The sequence below is a fragment of the Lactuca serriola genome, chromosome 8 (assembly GCF_051521515.1).
Source record: "Lactuca serriola cultivar US96UC23 chromosome 8, Lser_US96UC23_V15, whole genome shotgun sequence".
Lineage (NCBI taxonomy): Eukaryota > Viridiplantae > Streptophyta > Magnoliopsida > Asterales > Asteraceae > Lactuca > Lactuca serriola.
In genome coordinates, this window is record NC_136415.1 from 19,815,751 (window position 1) to 19,838,989 (window position 23,239).

Genomic DNA, 23,239 nt, shown 5'->3' on the forward strand with positions numbered 1-23,239 from the left:
AGTTTTCAAGTACCCATGTTTAGGGATATGTAACTCATGCTATACTTATCAAAACTAGTTGATTCTTGATCCTAACATGTAGCAAAGACATAGAAGAAGATGCAATCAGCCTAATTCGAGTTCACATGAGAGATTTATGAGCGTTGAAAAATTTTGGTTCAATTCTGTGAAATTCTTGAACCCGAAGTACCAACTATTGAAAGTCTTGAGGATTGATTTGCTTGATTTTGAGGAACCTAGTACCGGAATGTATGTGTCTATACAACAATATCGATTTGGTTTGGTACCATCTGAACTTTTACTCACCCCTAGATCAATAGATCATAGTAGCCCCCTCATATTTTCCATATGTTTAGTTTGAAATCCGTTTCTCCATTAGAAACAAAAACTAAGCAAATGGATCCAAGAGAGTTGTCTTTTGAGACAATTAAAATAGGCGGGTCAAATGGACTTAAAACGGTTTTTTTGTGTTAATATATATAAACTCTTAATGGGCGTTTGGTTCACAAGTTGTTTATATGGATTTGAATTTTTCATAGCAATGGAATCCAATGGATTTTGACTTTAACGAATTTAAAACCTTCTAGGTGTTTGGTTAAAAATTTGAGATGTAGTTTAATTTTTTTGGCAAATTTTTTTCATACGTATATAATGTATGTGCATATATCATACGTTATACATATATAAAAAACGTTTTTGACAAAAAAAAAAACGTTCAGTTGATCTCTTAATCGTTAGGAGAGGAGTTAAATAGTGTGTATTTATTTACATGTTGTGTAGAAAAAAATCTCATTTTAAGTGGGATTCTAAGTGTTTTTGAGTTCTACATTTGATTTCTTATATATATATATATATATATATATATATATATATATATATATATATATATATATATATATATATAGAGAGAGAGAGAGAGAGAGAGAGAGAGCAAAAAAAATTGAGAACCAATATTTGTGTGAGAACTTGGGAATCAATTTTTCAAAAAAAAAAATCTCTCAAAACACCTCCATCGGCACCTAAACACCTCGTCTAGGCCAATCGTAGTTCTAAAATCACGAAAAAGAAAAACAAAAACAAACAAACAAACAAAATTCATATTTTTTAAATGTGCATATATGCATTTTTTGTGTTTTTCAAATATGCATATATGTATAAGTACGTTTGAATAGACAAAAAAAACTTATAGGAACCGCGATGACTAATCTTGTCTTTATGATTGAAGAAATTAGAGGTCGATATTCAATTTTATTTATTATCAAAATCTCATTAGATAATATGACATTTTGGTAACTATTTGCAAGGTTTTGAAAATTGCTAAAAGATATTGAATGTTTAATAGGTAAAATTTGGTATGTAAAAAAAGGAAAATTGCCTAAAGGCTCTTCTAGTATCTACACATGGCATTCTTTGGTTGCACCAAGTATCATTGGTCTTTTTATCATTATTTTTATTTTTCGACCATATTATTTTTCTCTTTTGTAACTTTTTAAAAAAAAAATACAACGTTTTTAAATTTTAATTTTCTAGAAAATGAGCATAGTGATGAATATATATATATATATATATATATATATATATATATATATATATATATATATATATATATATATATATATATATATATATATATAGGGAAGAGTTATATGGAAAATGAATGATTAGGGCAACACATATTTGAACCAATGAAAACATGACAACACATCATTTCCACAATACATTACTTGTGAAGAAAGAAATGGACACGTGTCATTTAATTATTGGTTCCGGTAGATGTTGCCCTAGTTATTTGTTTTCCATATAACTCATTCATATATATATATATATATATATATATATATATATATATATATATATATATATATATATATATATATATATATATATAAACTTTTTTTTATTTTAAAAACCAAACAATCTCTAAATAATCGTGAAATTTTGAGAGATGCTTCTCTAAATCAAAAATTCTTTTAAAATGTTGTCATATATCATAGTAACTTTTTAAAAAGAAATTTTTAAAAAATAAGGTTGTTTAGCTATCACATTTTATTTTACAAGATTACAAGTTTTTATTTAAAAATAATAATATTAAAAATTATATGATTCAAAAAGAGATGAGTCAAAATATTATGATCCTTCAAAATTATGATTCAATATGTTTATGATGCTTAATTTGTTATAATCTAAAATTACTATGATCCACATATATTATATATATTATGATCTTTAATCATATGTTTATGATTAGATATTAAATGATTTAAATTTTGTAATTATCTAACATTTATTATGATCAAAAACTTGATTTAAGTGAATATATTATGATCCAAAATTATTTTATGCAAAAGTAGATGATCCAAAAATATTATCCAAATACTAAGATTCAAAATAATATAATATAAAATGTTATGATCCTTGGTTATAAAAAAAACATAAGAAACTTCAGAGGTTTATTGAAAACATTAAAAAATAATAAATCAATGAAAAAAATCATAAATTACCAAGTTTAGTTTTATAATATTTAAAAAAAAAAGATTATATCATCGAATTCATATCACATTCCATTATGGATGAACGTTTGGATCGAAAACCAGAACCGAAATCGAAACCTAAATGACACGAACCAAATTAGGACCGAATAAGTTACCTGGGTCGGTTCTCGGGTATTTATATTAGCCTTATTCGACTCTCGGGTTATTCGGTGCGGGTTACTTGAATAACTGTTTAACCGGCCAAAAGGACCGACCTGGAAATTGAATAGCCACTTGATCAATCACCTTTTGGCTCTTGTTTGCATTAGTTGCATATTGTTGTACCCACCCAATACCAATTAGAGTTTCAAAAAAAACTACTAAAATTGAACTTCATCTTTACCCTAGTGGTCCATAATCGAACACATGGATACCTAATCGGATTGATTGATTCACCATCAGCCTTGCTTGATTGATTCACAAAAAAAAAAAAAAAAAAAAAAAACACACTTCTCCTCCTTCTTGCTTCCTACTATGATCTAACACAAAAAAACATCTATTGTAAAATTGGACTCCATTCTAGTTTCAAGAAATCGAACTTCATTCTTCATCTCCAAGGAATCATTCAAGTCATGGAAAATTAGGTTCCAAGTCAAGAAACTCAAGTAAGCATCGTATCTTAATCTATTATTCGAATATTATTCTTTCAATGTGTTATTATGGACTTAAAACGGTTTTTTTGTGTTAATATATATAAACTCTTAATGGGCGTTTGGTTCACAAGTTGTTTATATGGATTTGAATTTTTCATAGTAATGGAATCCAATGGATTTTGACTTTAACGAATTTAAAACCTTCTAGGTGTTTGGTTAAAAATTTGAGATGTAGTTTAATTCAAGAAAATTTGAAGATGCATACTAACTAGCAAATATACCCACCACTTCATTATGCCCAATCGATTATCTTTTTATATTCCTAAGATGTATGATCATTGTTAGGTTTACTCAATAGTCTTCACCGCCAGTAACTTTATCTATGGATTCCAGCAACCAGTTTAGTAAACCGGTTGCATCAAGGCCAACTCTCTCATTTTGCAGAAACAAATCAAAAAAGAAACTATCTTTAGAGAAACAAATCCATTTTTTATGCCACACCATAGCTAATAGTTTGAGGTCACCCACACGTTCATAAAAATTTTCAAAAACAGAAAACCACGATAACAATGGCAGAAACAAATCCCTTTTCAGGTTTATTAATTAAAAAGCAATCAAGGCCAACTCTCTCATTTTCATTTTCTTTCACATTGTCAATCCTTTAGATCCTCAAGAGCTATTTGTGCAAAACCTCAAAGAGGGAAGTTTCCAGTAAGGCGAATATGATCCAGTGTTCTTCGTAAGCCATATGTATTAACAGCTGCATTTGCAGCTCTAAACCCTCCTCCATATACTGGTGATGCATCATGAGCTATATGATACATGAAAAATTCACCTAATTTATTCTCACATCCTGATTTCCCACCTTTCTTTGATGTTGATGATGATGATGGCATGTTTTTTAATCCAGACATGATCTCTGATTCGAGCCACATATATGAAAGCACTTGACAGATACCTGCTTCTACCTCAGGATTTAGGTTCCTGTAACCTATCAAAATCAAAAAACTTTTAACACAACTTCACTAGTACAGAAAATTTAAATTCATTCGAGAAACTATGTTAGTTGTTACCTTTAAGACGTAACCAGGCATTCATCAAGTGGTGAGCAAGAATGGCTCCAGTTAGTAATCTACAACGTTTAGTTACCAAAATTAAATAATTTGAACTCTTGAAATAGAAAAGGGGGAAATTTTTATACATTTAATTAAAAAAAGGCTCAATTCTGGTCGTATTTTATAGTAAGTTACAAAATTGATCCATATGCTTTCTGATTTTTACCATGTTTAGTCCAAAGTTGAAACACTTTTCCACTTTGATCTTTAGTTTCATACTGATTTTGGTCCTTGGAAGTCGGAACCTTAATATAAGAACCATAATCTCCATATGAAACCATGAAATAAGGATCAAAATCAAAAAATCTACGGGAATAAAATTGAATGAGTTTCAATTTTAGACTAAATCAAACCGGACCATTTTTTAATTCACCATCTATTTTTAAAATAGATTACATAAAAAAGATGAAATTGAATAAATGAATTAAAAGCATTGTTGTCAAAATCGCGATCCTGATCGTAGGATCGTACGATCCTACGATCCTAGGTATGAAAAACGATCCAGATCGTAAAAGGATCGTATTTGGGGTAGGATCGCAAGTAGGATCGTAGGGTCGAGATCCGATCCGATCCGATCCTACCTTCCTTTGATTTTTTTTTTTTTCAAATTAAATTTTTTTACCAATTTACCATTTATCATTTTGTATTGTATCTTATGGCTAATATTTTGAAATTTTTATAACTTTTGAATGAAAAATTGAATGTTTGAAATATTTTTCATGATTAAAAATTATAAATTAAAATTATATTTTATTTTGTAAGATCTTAGGATCCCGATCTTACGATCTCGATCTTGCAAACCCAAAAACGATCCTAGGTAGGATCCCGATGTTGACAACCTTGATTAAAAGTTCTCAAAAGTGTACCAAGCGTTTTATTAATTTTTTATTTTTTTGATTCAAATTTCACCTTGGAAGGCCGTACAAAACAAGAATGGCAGTAACTTCATATCTGCGAGTGAGCTTCTGAGGTTGAGTTCTCATTCCCACCAACCGATGACCACTAACGCTCCTTCTTTGAATCTGCAACAAGAATTCAAGAAACATGATGATGAATAATCAATAACATAAAAAATATATTAATCATTGATTTGTTGCAAAATAAAATGTATCAATTTACTCAAAGGCAAACATACACTTGCAACAGTCTGCTCTTCAGAAAGGCAAATACCCCTTGTCTCAGGCAAACGATGGAACCCCTGAAAGATAAGATTGTAAATCACAAGAATTTAACAACCAATAAATAAAATAAAAATGATTTAGTTAATTACGTTTTTATCCCTTGTGGTAGCATCATTGAGGGCGTGTCTTTCAACAAGAAGCATGGGAATTTGTTGATCAATTCTCATGTTCATTCCTTCATAATAGTCTCTAATGGAATGATAAAGTGGTTGACAATCTCCTGTATCCATTATTGCAGACTCCATGCACTCTAAACATAAACTCCTTCCATCTCCCAATGAGATGTATCTTACATTCACCGGCTTCAAATATTTCCAAACATCATAATTATTTAATTATGAGAATGTTATAAAAATGGTGTAAAAATGAAATGGGAACTTTACCTCAAGTCGTTCACAACTACAACATCGAGCTGTATTATCAAGCTCATGTGCTGGGCAATATTTTTGGGACCAAAATGGGTGTAATCGATACTCGATTAATCCATCTCCATTTAAGGGAATCTAATTAAAAGGCAAAAGATAACGTTACACTTGATGTAATTGTCTCTTTTAAAAGAATATCAACGTTTATGCAATTCGTTTTTATTTTTTATTTTATAAGAATTACGATAGCTAACGTTTTATTTCCTTTTTACTTAATGGACCTCACGGGTTCAGCTCTTTTATATATATATATATATATATATATATATATATATATATATATATATATATATATATATATATATATATATATATATATATATATATATATATATATATATAAGGTTTTATTTTATTTTATTTTACTTAATACATTCGGACCCAAATCATTGCAAAATTGTTGGATTTGATTAAGGTTTTTTTATTTCAAATCAATATGAGTGTAAGGATAAAATGATCATCTCGTTACATTTAGACAATTTACTCAGTTAAAAAAGAAACAAAACAAACCCTTTTTATATACATTATGTTATCCATGTAGACATAATCCTACCCATTTAGCCACTTTCTCCGACAAGGACTTAATGGGAAGCAAGAAACATAGCCTAAAAGTTAGTTAATACCACATTTAAGCTAAAAGTTTCCCTTACATATTGAAAGCACACTTCACATTTGGGATGAGTCAACTCTTTAAAGCAAGTCTTATGGTATGTATCTTTTCCTGATAAAGAGAACTTGAATCAAGAAAAAAAAACACTAATAAGTACTTGAAGAAATGCATTTGAATGTTGATTTATATATATATATATATATATATATATATATATATATATATATATATATATATATATATATATATATATATATATATATATATATTACCTCGTTTTCGGTGATCGGGTAACTACAAGCATGACAACGGAAGCACTCTGGATGAAAATACTTCCCCATGCAACCTAAGTAATTGCCGTAATTAATGTTACGGTTGCAGCCACCACATACCCTGAAATTAAGATATGCATACAAAGATTAAATCATGGTTATATCATGTTTTTAGTAACAAAAAGATAATAAATACCTATATCCCTTGGGTACATATGGAGGGTTTGATGGATGAAAGTCATTTTGATGTGATTTTGCAAGATCATTATCATTACCTGATTGCCACTTATATGCTAAAGTAATTCAAACACACAAAATATTTATCAGTGATATTGATAAAGATTAAAAATGAAATGGATGAGGTTGTAGATGTTCAAATTAGTAGAAGCTTACCATCCGGTTTCCTTAAAGGTTCAGCAAAAGAAATTTCAATTGCTTCATCTAGTTCTTCCTTTTGTTTATCACTCTTTTTGTGATTGTCCTAAAGGAATTTCTTGCATTAATTATTAATCGTAAAAATGGATAGATGGCATTAAGTCGGTCGGGTTGTGACTAGATATTAGTCAGCATAGTTAGGGATTAGTCTGCGACTAGTCGGAGACCCAAAATTGTAAATTCATTAAATTTTTAAGAAAATAAATATGACTAAGATCATAACAAAATAAGTAAATATCACTAATATCATAACAAAATAGGTTAATATGATTAATACAGCATTATACATCTGTTTCAAAGTGTTTCAAAATTATCGATTTCTACAATTCCATTCACTGTTTAGGTTGAGATTAATTGCTAGACACATTCTATTTGGCCACGTAATACCCAAGGACTAATTGTATATTAATCATCGCTAGTTTGGTTTCTACAACACTATATAGGTTAAAGAAATGAAAAAGGGAAATGGTATTTACCAAGGATCTAAAAGGTGCCAGTGATACAATTGCTCGATCTAAACTTTTATGGATTTATCACTCCTTACACGGTTATACTAAATGAATTTCTGGCTTGAACTAATAATATTTATGATCAATAAGTATATATGTTATAAAAAAAAATGAAAGATGATATTCCCTCTGACCCATATTAATAGTTCATGTTTTCTTTTTGGTTTGTTCTAAAATAATAGTCTATTTCCAAAAATAAATATCTTTTTTACTCAAATACTCTTAATTATTAATTAAACTACCATGAAATTAAATGCAACAAAAAGATACAATTGTTATTTCATTTAATAAAGTTATTGGTAATTAATGTTTTCTCAATTTATATGCTTTTTGTCTATGGATAATAAGTTTGGGACGGATGGAGTATTTACCAAAGACATACAAGGGGCACGTGATAATAAAGAAATTGCAATTATTCGACCTAATTCTTCCTTCTGTTTATCACTTCTTGCCCGGTTGTCTTAAAGAATTTCTTGCATTAATTGTTAATATATATATATATATATATATATATATATATATATATATATATATATATATATATATATATATATATATATATATATATATATATAAAGAAAGAGTGTTGATCAATATGAAATAAAAGAACCCGAAGAACTTAAGAGCTTTCTTCCTAAACAACATTTATTATAATAAAAAAAAATACACATCATTCCACTCCACTCCTAGCAATTAAGAGATTCCTTGAATTTTATTTTATTTTTACAAAAAAAATGTTTTTTTTTCATATACATAAAACATATGTGCATATGCATATCCATCTCTCAATACATATACGTCATATGTACCAAAAGCTCAACATCAAACATACATATATGTTTCGTTTAATTTTTTTGGCAAATTTTTTTCATATGTATATAATGTATGTGCATATGCCATACGTTATACGTATATAAAAAAAACGTTCAGTTGATCTCTTAATCATTAGGAGAGGAGTTAAATAGTATGTATTTATTTACATGTTGTGTAGAAAAAAATCTCATTTTAAGTGGGATTCTAAGTGTTTTTGAGTTCTACATTTGATTTCTTATATATATATATATATATATATATATATATATATATATATATATATATATAGAGAGAGAGAGAGAGAGAGAGAGAGCAAAAAAAATTCAGAACCAATATTTGTGTGAGAACTTGGGAATTAATTTTTCAAAAAAAAAAAAAATTCTCTCAAAACACCTCCATCGGCACCTAAACACCTCGTCTAGGCCAATCGTAGTTCTAAAATCACGAAAAAGAAAAACAAAAACAAACAAACAAACAAAATTCATATTTTTTAAATGTGCATATATGCATTTTTTGTGTTTTTCAAATATGCATATATGTATAAGTACGTTTGAATAGACAAAAAAACTTATAGGAACCGCGATGACTAATATTGTCTTTATGATTGAAGAAATTAGAGGTCGATATTCAATTTTATTTATTATCAAAATCTCATTAGATAATATGACATTTTGGTAACTATTTGCAAGGTTTTGAAAATTGCTAAAAGAGATTGAATGTTTAATAGGTAAAAAAAGGAAAATTGCCTAAAGGCTCTTCTAGTATCTACACATGGCCTTCTTTGGTTGCACCAAGTATCATTGGTCTTTTTATCATTATTTTTATTTTTCGACCATATTATTTTTCTCTTTTGTAACTTAAAAAAAAATACAAAGTTTTTAAATTTTAATTTTCTAGAAAATGAGCATAGTGATGAATATATATATATATATATATATATATATATATATATATATATATATATATATATATAAACTTTTTTTTATTTTAAAAACCAAACAATCTCTAAAAAATCATGAAATTTTGAGGGATGCTTCTCTAAATCAAAAATTCTTTTAAAATCTTGTCATATATCATAATAACTTTTTAAAAAGAAATTTTTAAAAAATAAGGTTGTTTAGCTATCACATTTTATTTTACAAGATTACAAGTTTTTATTTAAAAATAATAATATTAAAAATTATATGATTCAAAATGAGATGAGTCAAAATATTATGATCCTTCAAAATTATGATTCAATATGTTTATGATGCTTAATTTGTTATATATATATATATATATATATATATATATATATATATATATATATATATATATATAAACTTTTTTTTATTTTAAAAACCAAACAATCTCTAAAGAATCGTGAAATTTTGAGGGATGCTTCTCTAAATCAAAAATTCTTTTAAAATGTTGTCATATATCATAATAACTTTTTAAAAAGAAATTTTTAAAAAATAAGAATGTTTAGCTATCACATTTTATTTTACAAGATTACAAGTTTTTATTTAAAAATAATAATATTAAAAATTATATGATTCAAAAAGAGATGAGTCAAAATATTATGATCCTTCAAAATTATGATTCAATATGTTTATGATGCTTAATTTGTTATAATCTAAAATTACTATGATCCACATATATTATATATATTATGATCTTTAATCATATGTTTATGATTAGATATTAAATGATTTAAATTTTGTAATTATCTAACATTTATTATGATCAAAAACTTGATTTAAGTGAATATATTATGATCCAAAATTATTTTATGCAAAAGTAGATGATCCAAAAATATTATCCAAATACTAAGATTCAAAATAATATAATATAAAATGTTATGATCCTTGGTTATAAAAAAAACATAAGAAACTTCAGAGGTTTATTGAAAACATTAAAAAATAATAAATCAATGAAAAAAATCATAAATTACCAAGTTTAGTTTTATTAATATTTTTAAAAAAAAAAGATTATATCATCGAATTCATATCACATTCCATTATGGATGAACGTTTGGACCGAAAACCAGAACCGAAATCGAAACCTAAATGACACGAACCAAATTAGGACCGAATAAGTTACCTGGGTCGGTTCTCGGGTATTTATATTAGCCTTATTCGACTCTCGGGTTATTCGGTGCGGGTTACTTGAATAACCGTTTAACCGGTCAAAAGGACCGACCTGGAAATTGAATATTCACTTGATCAATCACCTTTTGGCTCTTGTTTGCATTAGTTGCATATTGTTGTACCCACCCAATATCAATTAGAGTTTCAAAAAAAACTACTAAAATTGAACTCCATCTTTACCCTAGTGGTCCATAATCGAACACATGGATACCTAATCGGATTGATTGATTCACCATCAGCCTTGCTTGATTGATTCACAAAAAAAAAAAAAAAAAAAAAAAAAAAAAAAAAAAAACACTTCTCCTCCTTCTTGCTTCATACTATGATCTAACACAAAAAACCATCTATTGTGAAATTGGACTCCATTCTAGTTTCAAGAAATCAAACTTCATTCTTCATCTCCAAGGAATCATTCAAGTCATGGAAAATTAGGTTCCAAGTCAAGAAACTCAAGTAAGCATCGTATCTTAATCTATTATTCGAATATTATTCTTTCAATGTGTTATTATGTGATGTTACTCATTAAAATTTGAATGTTTTATATTGATGTATAAAATTTCATTGCTATTATATCATATTAAATACAATATGTTATGTTAAAATTGTTAATCTATTTCAATGTATTATGTGATTGTAAATCATTATCTTATTGTAATTTAGATTAATAAATATATTTCGATGTTAAAGAATATATATTGATATTTTATTATATTAAAATCATTGTGTTATTGTGTTTTAGATTGTTGATGAAGAATTCTTTGTTGATAACACTTAAAATGACAATGAAGACGGAACAAGTCAAACAAAAAACATGAAAAATGGAAATATGCCATAAGGGTAGCTTGTTTGGCCGATAATGATGAAGTTAATATTGACAACTTTAAACATAGCAAATGCAAATGGTGTTTCACTTTGCTTAAAACCAACTCCAATGAAATCGTAATTCTAGTATGATTAGACATTCGAACAGATGTAAAAAGAACCCAAAATTTTAGAAAAAAAATTAGAAAAGCAAGCTACTTTAAATTAAAAAATAACGGGGAGAGTAGTATTGATACGTGGAAGCATGATGAGGAAATAAAAAAAGGTTTTGTTAAACTTATTTGTAGTTGGATAATTATCGTTCAAGTTTGTAGAGAATTAATCATTTATTGAGTATACTAATGCATTAAACGGGAAAATGGTTTTTCCATGTAGAAACATAATTTCCAAAAGAGTCGTCGATTACTTTGTTGAAGAAAAACCTAAATTGAATAAGTTCTTTAGTAATCCCCTAACTAATGTTCATTTGTCCACCAATTTTTGGACAAGTTCATGTTAACGATTGAGCTATATGGCGGTCACGACCCACTTTATTGATAAAGATTGGGTCATGCACAAAAGAGTTATCAACTTTAAATCTTTAGATAGTTATACGGGAGAATACATTGGGCACACTGATAGGTGCATTTTATGCACCTATTTTGCATGTTTATTTTCGTCATTTCATAGCATTCTACTTCATAATTCTTGCATTTAGTCAATTATTTTGGCAATTGCATATTTTATAGAGAATGCCTGATACTTCACTATTTTTGAATTGTTTTGCAGGCATTATGGAACTTGAGGCTTGGAGCATGGAGCATGGAGCTCTGGAGCATGAAAAGAAGATGTACCAGTCATGCCATGGAAGAAAACATGAAGACATAACCCGAGTCATTGTTGCATTATCATCATAGCAAAGGACTACGTTTGAAACACAGTTCATGTCACACCGATACTGGTCGTTTTTGTCCTTTCTCATCTTATATTTGAGCAACATGACTCGTGGTGTAGCTAGATTGAAGATGGAGCCAACACTGAAGACTTATTTGATTTTTTAGCAAAAAGCATGGGCCATGCCAAAAATACATGGTTAAGACAAATGGCCATGCCAAAACACATGGGCAAAAGGCATGGCCATGCTAAAAACGCATGGCCTTATGACATGGACGTGAACATTAATTAAAACAGGAGAAGACATCATTTTTGAGGGAGAGACGGTTTCTGGAGCAACTTTGGGCGATTTTGGGAGATTTCTTGGAGTTTTTGAGACGACCTAATCATTGCAAACACTTTTGATTTCATTTTTGTAAGCATTAAACATTCCAATTCCATCTTTATTCTTGTTTGATTTGTTCTTATCCATGTGTGGCTAAGAAACCCTAGTTTCTAGTTCTTGTTCAAAACATGTTGATTGCTTGACTTGAAACATATGATTTGATGGTTGATTTGTGATTCCATTCTAGTGATTATGTTTTTGTTCAAACTAGAATCCTTGAATTTGATTTGTGTTTGATTTGGCATTTTCATGAATTGAAATTTGGTGCAGTTAATTAACTTTTAGGGCAACTAATCGTTCTGTAAAGTTAATGATTGGTAACAAACAATAAGTTTTCTTATTGTAAAACATATATCACATGTTTTCACACTTCCGAGCGTATGAGAAGAAATGAACATTGTTGGGAAGCTTGTACAAAACTTAATGCAGTTTTTCAATATAATCTAAGAGTGTGTTTAGGTTGAATTAGTAAAGCTAGGTCTAGTTAATGAGCGTGTTTTGGTTAGATAATTTGGCAAGAGAGAGGTATTAGAGCATGTTAATATCTTTGAGTACCTACTTAGAATAGCAATCACAAGTTACATCAAGTCATAATCAGGTTAAATAACAACATTGAGAATTAGAATTGGAAGCACTTTTACAACTTGTTTACAAATCTATTTCATTTTCTGCATGTTTCAAAGTTGATTGTTATTTTCATTATTTGACTTTTGCAAACAAATCCCACTTTGTGACCAAAGTACCTTACACAAATAGGTATAGACTTCTATCTTGTGTCTCTGTGGTTCGACCATACTTGCCTTGTACAACTCTTTAGTGCATTAAAGTAGTGTATTTGGAGTCTGTTGTACCCCTATTATTTGTCGGGTTTGACACGCCTAACACGCACGTTGTTGAATTGTCTTGAAGAGTGGGGTATCAATAATGTAATGACCATAATCGTAGACAATGCTAGTTTAAATGATAAAGCAATCGAATTTCTAATGAAAAAACTATCAAACTTGTATGATGGGGGGAAACAATTACTGTAACACCTTGGTTTTCAGGTATTTTCAAATTCATCACTTGGATTTAAATTATATCATTTTGGTATTTGGATTGGAAGGAAGTATCCATGAGAAGCCCTAGTGGAAAGATTGTAATTTTGATGCAGGAGGAGTACGCTAAGCGTACATGTGAGTACGCTAAGTGTACTAGGGTGTGCCCTAGTATTTTCGACGTACACATATGTACGCTAAGCGAACTCATGTCCGCATGAAACCCTATGTTTTAGGGTTTTAGGGGTATTTATGCATCCTTATGGCTCATTTACCCACATCTCTTCAGCCTCCAAAGCCCTTGAGTCGTTTTTGGAAACCCTAGTCCTTTAAGAGTGTTTTTGAGCTAAAAGTGTGTTCTTGGTGTGCATAAAGAAGAAGGATTTGCATCAAGGAGCATAAAATTTGAAGCAAGCTCGTGGATCTTGGATCATTACCTCCTTAGGAAGCTCCAAAAGGTAAAAAGTCTTCACCTTGATGCTTTGTTTGCTTGGATCTCATTTTGGTAGCTTTATGTTGTTTTTATTGTCTCAAAAGTCCCATTTCCATACATGTTTGGTTTTAGACATTTTGGGCTGTCCTTTAAGACCCTAGGAAGGGTCTTAAGCCATAAAACCAAGGTCCCTTTAGCTAGTTTGGCTCCATGTTTCTTGTCGAAGATCTTAATGGATTAAGACCTTTCATTAAGGACTTTTTGGACGTCAAAAGTCATAAAGTTGGGAACTTTATGACCCTGGTATGCTTCGGGACCTTGGATCTGAAGTGTGAGATCAAGTGCTAAAGCCTTTAAGCACTTAATGAAGAAGTTGGATATGCGAAGGTACACCCCGTGTAGCCTGGTGTATGCCTTGTGTACCCAGTCAGCCATCCCAATGGTAGTTCTCTACACGCCTCGTGTATGTTGAGCGTACCTACGGAGTACGCCCAGCGTACTTGCATAGATCAGCCCATGTTGAGTTAACTTGGTTGGGTTGACTCAGTGGGTTTTGACCAGTTGACTTTGAGTTTGACCAAGTTTGGCCATGTTTGACCAAGTTTGACTTTTGAGGGTATTTTGGGTATTATTGGGATTTTGATGGAATTGGTCACTTGGTGGATGTAGGCATTGAGTAGAGAGCTCATATTCGGAGTCGGGCCTTATCAGTTCTGTTCAACTTGTGAGGTGAGTTTTCCTCGCTATACTTTCGGGTCAAAGGCACCAAGGCTAGCCCATTGGTTTGATAACCTGATATTGTTGATATGTTGAGTATGAAATAGATATGCATGCTAGTTTTGATATGCTAGTCTGGTAGATCTGTAGGACTACATGTAACACTATATGTTTATCTGTATATATGATATTATATGTTATATTTCGACATATTGTGTGGGTTGGGTTGAGGTTGTACTGCTCCGTGTTGTAGCCAACAAACCCTAGAGCAAACCAGATATGAGCTGAGTGTCGGGGAAGGCATGCCAAACTCATACTGTGGACTCATGAGCATTCCAGATACGAGCTAACGGTCGGGAAAGGCATGCCATACTCGTACTAAGGGTTTAGTGGTATTCAGTCCAAGGAATGATCAGGTCAGGGAGCAAGCCAGACATAAGTTGTAGGCCCATAGGGCAAGCAGACTTATGTTGTGGGCTCAGGGGTAATCCAAGTTGTTAGTTGTGGACCCATTGCATGTTGTTATTATATATGTGCTATTGGTATGTGTATTGGTATTTCAGGGGAACTCACTAAGCTTTGGGCTTACAATTTTGGATTATGTTTCAAGTACCTCAGAGGATCACGAGAAGGCGAAGGCATGATCCTGCACCTCCTCGAGTTTTTATTTTATGATTTTGGGAAAACTCTGATATTAAACCCGTTTTAAAAATTATTTGTAAAAAATGATGATTATGGGTTTTTAAAAGTTTAAAATTTTTCATGAATTTTATGGATGTTACAAGTTGGTATCAGAGCCTTGGTTTGAGTGAATTGGAGAACTAAGGAAAAAGATTTTTAAAATGATTTTTCAAATGGTTTTCAAAAAATTAAGGAGGATGCGATGTGTATGATCAGTCGGAGCCAGTAAGTAAACCCTAAAATACCATACTATTATTTGATATTGTGATATGTTAGAACAGGATGTTAGCGTTAGGTTAGGGATCTGCATGATTTTGAATGATAGGATTGCTTGATTATATGATGCCTGATAGTTTAGGGTTCTTCTCTAATGGAATTGACATCATTACTGTAGTTGCTTAGCGTATGCATCATGGTTATACATAGCTAAGATTTTATATCCTGAGAATGTTTAGTATGGCCTTATTTCCTACTCTTGTTTGATGAAGGGCTTAGGGTAGGATCAGATATTCGACTATCGATAGGATCTAGTGTTATGTATGGCTAGCATACACGAGTGCTGCAGGGTTGGTGGAAGTTTCATGGATGAGTTGTATGGGGTCAGCCGACCAGTTGCATGATGTGTATCCTCTAGGGAGTAAGAATTGAGTGTATGAGTATGCTAGTGAGTATTGTTAGGTTGTTATGGTGATCCTCTAAGACAAATATGAGTAGGTGTGGAAGGTAGTATGGGCCTGTACTACCAAAAGCACAGGACCTGTACGCATATCAAGGAAGTCATAACCCCTAGGGCTTTGTTGGGAGTTGGTTCCCCTAATATGATATGTGTGTTATCAGATATCCTCCTGATTTATTTCTAGTAAGGTGACTATACGTCGAGTTGAGGCTGGGTCCGGTTCGGGATCAGGAGCTGGCCGTCAGGGTGAGTCGGTTGCGTTGGATGACAGGATTAGGGACATCCGACAGGAGGAGGTTGTTGCTTACTTCTTAGATCAGTTGTCAGAGATGTTTGGGTCTATCAAGACCACCATGATTGAGTACTTTGATGAGCGATATGTTGCTTTGTCTAAGACTGTTGTTGCTGCCACTACAGTCGTAGCGGCTGTAGGGTTGGATTGGGTCGGGTTTTTCAGTATCGGGACTTCGAAAATTTGAAGCCCTCTACTTTCGATGGAGTGTAGGACCTGATCATCGTCGTGAGGTGGCTATCTGATGTGTAGGGGTGTTTCTTCACTTGTTCTTGTCCAGCTGACCAGAAGGTCATGTGCGCTCTGAACCTTCTGAGGACCATAGCGAAGGATTGGTGGAGGTTTGCTACTATTTCATATTCTGCTGAGTAGAGAGTTGTTGTGTCATGGGAGCAGTTCTATGAGATTTTCTGCTCCCGATATGTGCCATTGGTGGAGCGTGAGAGGTTGGCCCAGGAGTACCTGGATTTGAGGCAGGGTTCTGAGACGGTGACAGAGATCACCAAGATGTTCACGGAGAGGGATATGTTTTTCCATGAGTTTGCTATATCTGAGCAGGCTTAGATGACTCGTTACTTGAGAATGCTCAAGACGGAGATCAGACAGTTTGTTTCCACCCAGCGCTATGGTACTTTGTCGGAGATGCAGGAGGCCGCCAGGCGGCATGAGATCAAGAGTGATTTGCAGAAGAAGGAGTAGAGGTCGGCCCTGGTGCAGTGGCAGCCTACACCAAAGCGGTTTAAGACCGTTGATGTCAAATTTTGGGGGTGGAAGGGCCACAGTTGTGGGAAGTGCGGAAAGGTGCATGAGGGTACTTGTTGATCGTCTTCTGGGTGCCAAAATTATGGCTGGCAGGTCCATATGGCAAAGGATTTCTGCCAACAGGCCCCATCACTCAGTTCCATGATTTGTTATCATTGCGACCAGGTTGGGTATGTGAAGGCCAATTGCCTATTGCTTGCGGCTAGGTCGGCGCAGGTTTCAGCACCGGCTACTTTGAGGATCACTGATGGGAGTCAGGCAGGGCAGAGCCCCCAAGGGCTCGAGTTCGTGCTTTCCAGCTTACTGTCGAGGAGGCCAGAGCAGCTCCAGAATGTTGTGACTGGTACGTTTCTAGTGAACTCTTTGCCTGCTCTAGTGTTGTTTGACTCAGGTGCGAGTCGGTCGTTTGTGTCTCGATCGTTCAGTAGAGAGTTTGATATGACCATTGGGGAACTAGAGTATCCGTTACAAGTTTCTATCGCCAACGAACACGGGGTTTCTGCATTATCAGTATATCAGGGGTTGTATTCTAGAGATCTTCGGGGTGCCTTATCCGATCAATTTGATCCTTATCCCCAAGGGGGATGTCCGCGTGATTATGGGAAAGGATTGGCTGAGCCTTTTTGGTGCTATGATTGATTGTGAGGGCCAATATGTGATAGTTCGAACCCCAAGTAGGGGGTAACTAGTTATCTATGGAGAGGGCACCAGAATTAGTTCAGGGTTTTGTTCTGCAGCCAGAGCTCGACAGTATATTCACCACGGGTGTGTGGGTTATCTGGCTTATGTGGTGGACACACATGTTAGGGGCCAGGTTTCAGTTTCAGAGGTCCCGATTGTCAAGGAGTTTGCCGATGTGTTTCCGGAGGAGTTACCCTGTGTGCCTCCTGAAAGGCAGGTCGAGTTTAGGATTGACTTCGTGCCACGTGTAGCCCAGATTGCCAAGGTTTCATACTGCTTAGCACCTCCTGAGATGCAGGAGTTGTCATCTTAGTTGCAGGAGCTGCTAGGCAAGTAGTTCATCAGACCGAGTAGTTCTCCGTTAGGAGCGCCGATATTGTTCGTCAAGAAGAAGGATGGTTCACACCAGATGTGTATTGATTACCGAGAGTTAAACAAGCTAATGGTGAAGAACCGTTATCCCTTTCCACAGATTTATGACCTCTTTTATCAGTTGCAGGGTGCATCTTGGTTCTCCAAATGGGTCTTCAGATGGGGTATCGTGTATGAGGATATTAGTGGACTCTCCGCTTTTGGGGTTGAATAGGTAGGCTCAAGCCGAGGGTGTTCGGGAAGAGAACTGGAGGACAGAGAGGATCAGGGGTGAGATCACCAGATTTGTTCTGGATAGTCGTGGATTGTTGACCCATTGTGGTCGGGTATGGGTTCCTATGTATGGTGGGTCAGATAGATTGCGTAACAAGGAAGTACCTTTGGTAAAGATACGATGGCAGCACCGGAGGGGCTCCGAGTGGACCTGGGAACCGGAGGCTGAGATGCGGGAGTGTTATCCAGATTTGTTCTCTGGAGCAAACTTCGAGGACGAATTCTAGTTCAAGTGGGGGAGATTTGTAACACCCCGGTTTTCAAGTATTTTCAAATTCTTCCTTTAGTTTTAAATTATGTCATTTTGGTCCTTATATTGGAAGTATCCATGAGAAGCCCTAGTACCAAGATTTTAATTTTGATGTAGGAGGAGTACGCTAAGCGTACTAGGGTGTGCCCTAGTACGCTAGGCGTACACATATGTACGATGAGCGTACTCTTGTCCGAATGAAACCCTATGTTTTAGGATTTCAGGGTATTTAAGCATCCTTATGGCTCATTTACCCACACCTCTTCAACCTCTAAATCCCTTGAGTCGGTTTTGGAAACCCTAGTCCTTTAAGAGTGTTTTTGAGCTAAAAGTGTGTTCTTGGTGTGCATAAAGAATAAGGAGTTGCATCAAGGAGCTTAGAAGTTGAAGCACGCTCGTGGATCTTAGATCATTACCCCCTTGGGAAGCTCCATAAGGTAAAAGTCTTCACCTTGATGCTTTATTTTCTTGGATCTCATTTTGGTAGCTTTATGCTGTTTTTCTTGTCTCAAAAGTCCCATTTCTATGCATGTTTGGTTTTTGACATTTTGGCCTGTCCTTTTAGACCCTAGGTAGGGTCCTAATCCAAAAAAATGAGGTCCCTTTAGCTAGTTTGGCTCCATGTTTCTTGTAGAACGTCTTAATGGATAAAGACCTTGCATTAAGGACTTTTTGGATGTGAAAAGTCATAAAGTTGGGAAATTTATGTCCCTGGTATGCTTCTAGACATTGGATCTGAAGTGTGAGATCAAGTGCTAAAACCTTTAAGCACTTAATGAAGAAGTTAGATATGCAAGGGTACACCTCGCGTAGCTTAGTGTACTTCTCGCATACCCAGTCAGCCACCCCGATGGTGGTTCTTTGTGAAGCCTCGTGTATGTAGAGCGTACCTCCAGAGTACGCCCCGCGTACTCGCATGGATCAGCCCATGTTGAGTTAACTCGGTTGGGTTGACTCAGTGGGTTTATGGACTTTGACCAGTTGACTTTGAGTTTGACCAAGTTTTACACTTGAGGGTATTTTCGGTATTATTGGGATTTTGATGGAATTGGTCACTTGGTGGATGTAGGCATTGAGTAGAGAGCTCAGATTCATAGTCGGGCCTTATCAATTATGTTCAGCTTGTGAGGTGAGTTTTCTTCACTATACTTTCGGGTCGATGGCACCAAGGCTAGCCCATTCGTTTGATAACCTGATATTATTCATATGCTGAGTATGGAATAGATATGCATGTTATTGTTGATATGCTAGTCTGGTAGATCTGTAGGACTACCTGTGATACTGTCTGTTTATCTTTATATAATATTATTTGTTATATGTCGACATATCGTCTGGGGATTCAGAAACATGAGCAGTTTTGAAACTGGGATAAGTTTTGCATTCTAGTCAGAAAGGAAGACAGTCCAAGCGGCTGTATGGATTGAGGATAGTGTGAGTTAGAAGTTCGAAAAACATGCCAATGTTGAGAACGCATTCTCGGAATGCTTGATAGCATGCCTTAGGGAACCAGGATGGGGATTCCAGTCAGGACATGAGTTCATTTGGGATGTTAGATCGTGTGTGTTCAAAGATGGATGTGTTCGGGTTGTTAATCGGCGATTGAGGCAGCGTGGAAAGTGTTTTGAGACTGCGGGATAGCCATAGCATTCACTAGCATCCAAATAGTGTGAGGAAGTGTCGCAAGTCAGCGGCTACAACCATAGCATTCACAAGGTTGACAGATAGTGTTAGAGTGTTGTAGGTCAGCGGTTGTAGTCGTAGCATTCACAAGGTTTTCAGATAGTGTTAAGAGTGTAGTAAGTTTGCGGGTGTAGCCGTAGCATTCACAAGGTCGGCAGATAGTGTTAGAGTGTTGTAAGTCTGCAGGTGTAGCCGTAGCACTCATAATGTTGACAGATAGTGTTAGAGTGTTATAAGATTGCGGGTGTAGCCGTAGCATTCACTAGGTTGGTAAATAGCATGGGAGTGTTGCTAGATCGCGGAAGGAATTGTAGTAACCACCTGTTTAGGATTTCCCTAAATGAATTAGACCTGGTTGGGCCAGTGATAAGACCGTAGGAAGCGATGGAGCGTTTAAGGTCGTTTGTGATATAAGACTACCCTTAGTCGTGTAGCAACCACTTTTAGCCTTAGATTTGGTGGCGTCAGGACTCGACATATGGACCCGATCAGTTAGATCAAAAGGTCATTAGAGCCACAGTGGCAAGATAACTAGTGGCAACTATTGACAGACAAGGATTTCGTTCGAAAGTCGTGTGGAGCGACAGTGTGTGAGTCTTTTGGCTTAGCAACCGGGCCGGATTTTAGAACCCTGTGAGGTATGGTTTTGGTTGCCTTGGAAAGGCTAGGTTATACTCGGGTTTGTGGCCATGTCATTCAAGTTGTCAGGCGTGTAAGGAATGATTTCGAGGACAAAATCTAATTTAAGTGGAGGAGAGTTGTAACACCCTGTTTATTAAATAAATAAATAGATAAATTAATGAATGAATAGTATCCCTAAAATCAATAATAATTTAGCAAGGTGTTGGTTTCGAGGAGTTAACTGTCATAATTTTATAAGTTGGGGGTTAAAAGTGTAACTTCCGGATTAGTTTTGGAAATATTTATAAAGGCAGGGACTGCTTGGTAAATTATTGGGTCTTGATTTGAAGAGATTTTGGAGGCTAAGGGGCTAAATGGTAATATATGGACTTCAGTTGAAAGTAATTTGTAGAGGAGGGGTTGTTGGTAACTGTTGGACTTATTATGAAACGAATTATAGGAGCAGGGGTATAATGGGTAAATATTTGAGCTAATTCGAAATTATTTCAGAAAGGAGGGACCAATGTTCTCATTATGGAGTGAAGTTTTATGGGGGTCAGGGTATATAACCTGTCACCCCCGGTAACCCTAACCCTATCTCAAACACCCATCCGCCACCATCTTGGAGTATTTCTAGCCGCTGCCACCATACCACCTGCCTCTTCGCCATCAGAACGTCATCACCACTGTCGGACATCGTGAAAGGACGAGAAAGAACCGTCATGGAAGCGTTGAACACCAATGAGTGGGTCGTGAACGACTGGAGTCGTTGTCGCCGCTAAACCGCTTCCGCGAAGTCGACACCATCGTCGGACGCGACGACTGTCGTTTCTAGCCGACGTCTTGGTCGTCATGGTGAGCCATCAACCAGTTAGCGACGTCAACTATTTCTATTCTCGTCGTTGTTCGCCACTTTTTCTTCCACTGTTAGATTGCTATCGTCGTAAGCGTCGTTGTTGCCGCCATCTCAGGTCGCTGTCGTCGCCATATGCTACCAGGTAGGTGGCTGAGTCCATTTTGCAAACAGAAAGCATGTGTGTGTGGTTGTTTGTTAGCCGGAAACTGAGAAGATAACTACCATGGCTGCTAGCCATGGTGGTTGCCGCCTTGTGCCGCCACCAATCACCGTGAGAGGTGGTTGTGTGTGTGTGTGTGTGAAATGGTGCTATGTGCGTGTCTATCTCAATCAAAGTGGTGTTTGGGTGTGTGAAATGGTGCTATGTGCGTGTCTATCTCAGTTGAAAGTAATTTGTAGAGGAGGGGTTGTTGGTAACTGTTGGACTTATTATGAAACGAATTATAGGAGCAGGGGTATAATGGGTAAATATTTGAGCTAATTCGAAATTATTTCAGAAAGGATGGACCAATTTTCTCATTATGGAGTGAAGTTTTATGGGGGTCAGGGTATATAACCTGTCACCCCCGGTAACCCTAACCCTATCTCAAACACCCAGTCGCCACCATCTCGGAGTATTTCTAGCCACTGCCACCATACCACCTGCCTCTTCGCCATCAGAACGTCATCACCACTATCGGACTGTTGGATTAGTGTCTAAGTCCATAACTATTTTGGTATGTACTTGACCCGATTATGAGCATGGTCCTTTTGGGTTGCCTTCACCATAGCAATATGTAGGATGATTTAAGGAGAGAAAGGTTTAAATATGATTTATTAATATATTATAAGAATAATATATTAAAGGAGAAATCATATTGTTTAATTAATGTTAGTCAAGAATTAATTGATAATTAATTTTGTGGCTAAAAGAGATTAATTAAACTCAGGGGACTGGACTGCAATTATTGGATAATTGAGTTATTGGGCTAAGGAGTGCTAAAGGATCAAGGGGTGACCGAAATTATGAAGGAAGCCCATCATATTTTCGTCCATCGCCTTATCCAGAAGGTTCCATGGGCTGCTTAGAGTTTAAGCTGTCCATTAGGGTTTTGACTGAAACCCTAGCAGCCCACACAAGTATATAAAGGACCCCTTAGGCTCCAAAAACGTGGACAACTGATTCTCTAGGGTTTCCAGCCGTTTTTGGTGCCTCCCCTCTCTTCTCTTCTTCAT

At 34.6% G+C, this 23,239-nt stretch overlaps 1 protein-coding gene across 1 annotated transcript in view; it reads right to left on the reverse strand.

Moving 5' to 3' along the window:
- Positions 1–3,592: 3,592 nt before the first annotated feature.
- Positions 3,593–23,239, reverse strand: part of LOC145069718 (protein DA1-related 2-like) — a 43,720-nt gene continuing 24,073 nt past the window's right edge. The window contains exons 4-13 of the mRNA XM_079016667.1: positions 7,121–7,208; positions 6,924–7,020; positions 6,728–6,848; positions 6,496–6,579; positions 5,804–5,923; positions 5,510–5,722; positions 5,375–5,437; positions 5,149–5,261; positions 4,198–4,256; positions 3,593–4,115 (exon numbers count right to left, since the gene is read on the reverse strand). Coding sequence (XP_078872793.1) covers positions 3,817–4,115; positions 4,198–4,256; positions 5,149–5,261; positions 5,375–5,437; positions 5,510–5,722; positions 5,804–5,923; positions 6,496–6,579; positions 6,728–6,848; positions 6,924–7,020; positions 7,121–7,208 — 1,257 coding nt within the window. The 3' untranslated portion in view covers positions 3,593–3,816. The remainder of the gene's footprint in view (positions 4,116–4,197; positions 4,257–5,148; positions 5,262–5,374; positions 5,438–5,509; positions 5,723–5,803; positions 5,924–6,495; positions 6,580–6,727; positions 6,849–6,923; positions 7,021–7,120; positions 7,209–23,239) is intronic.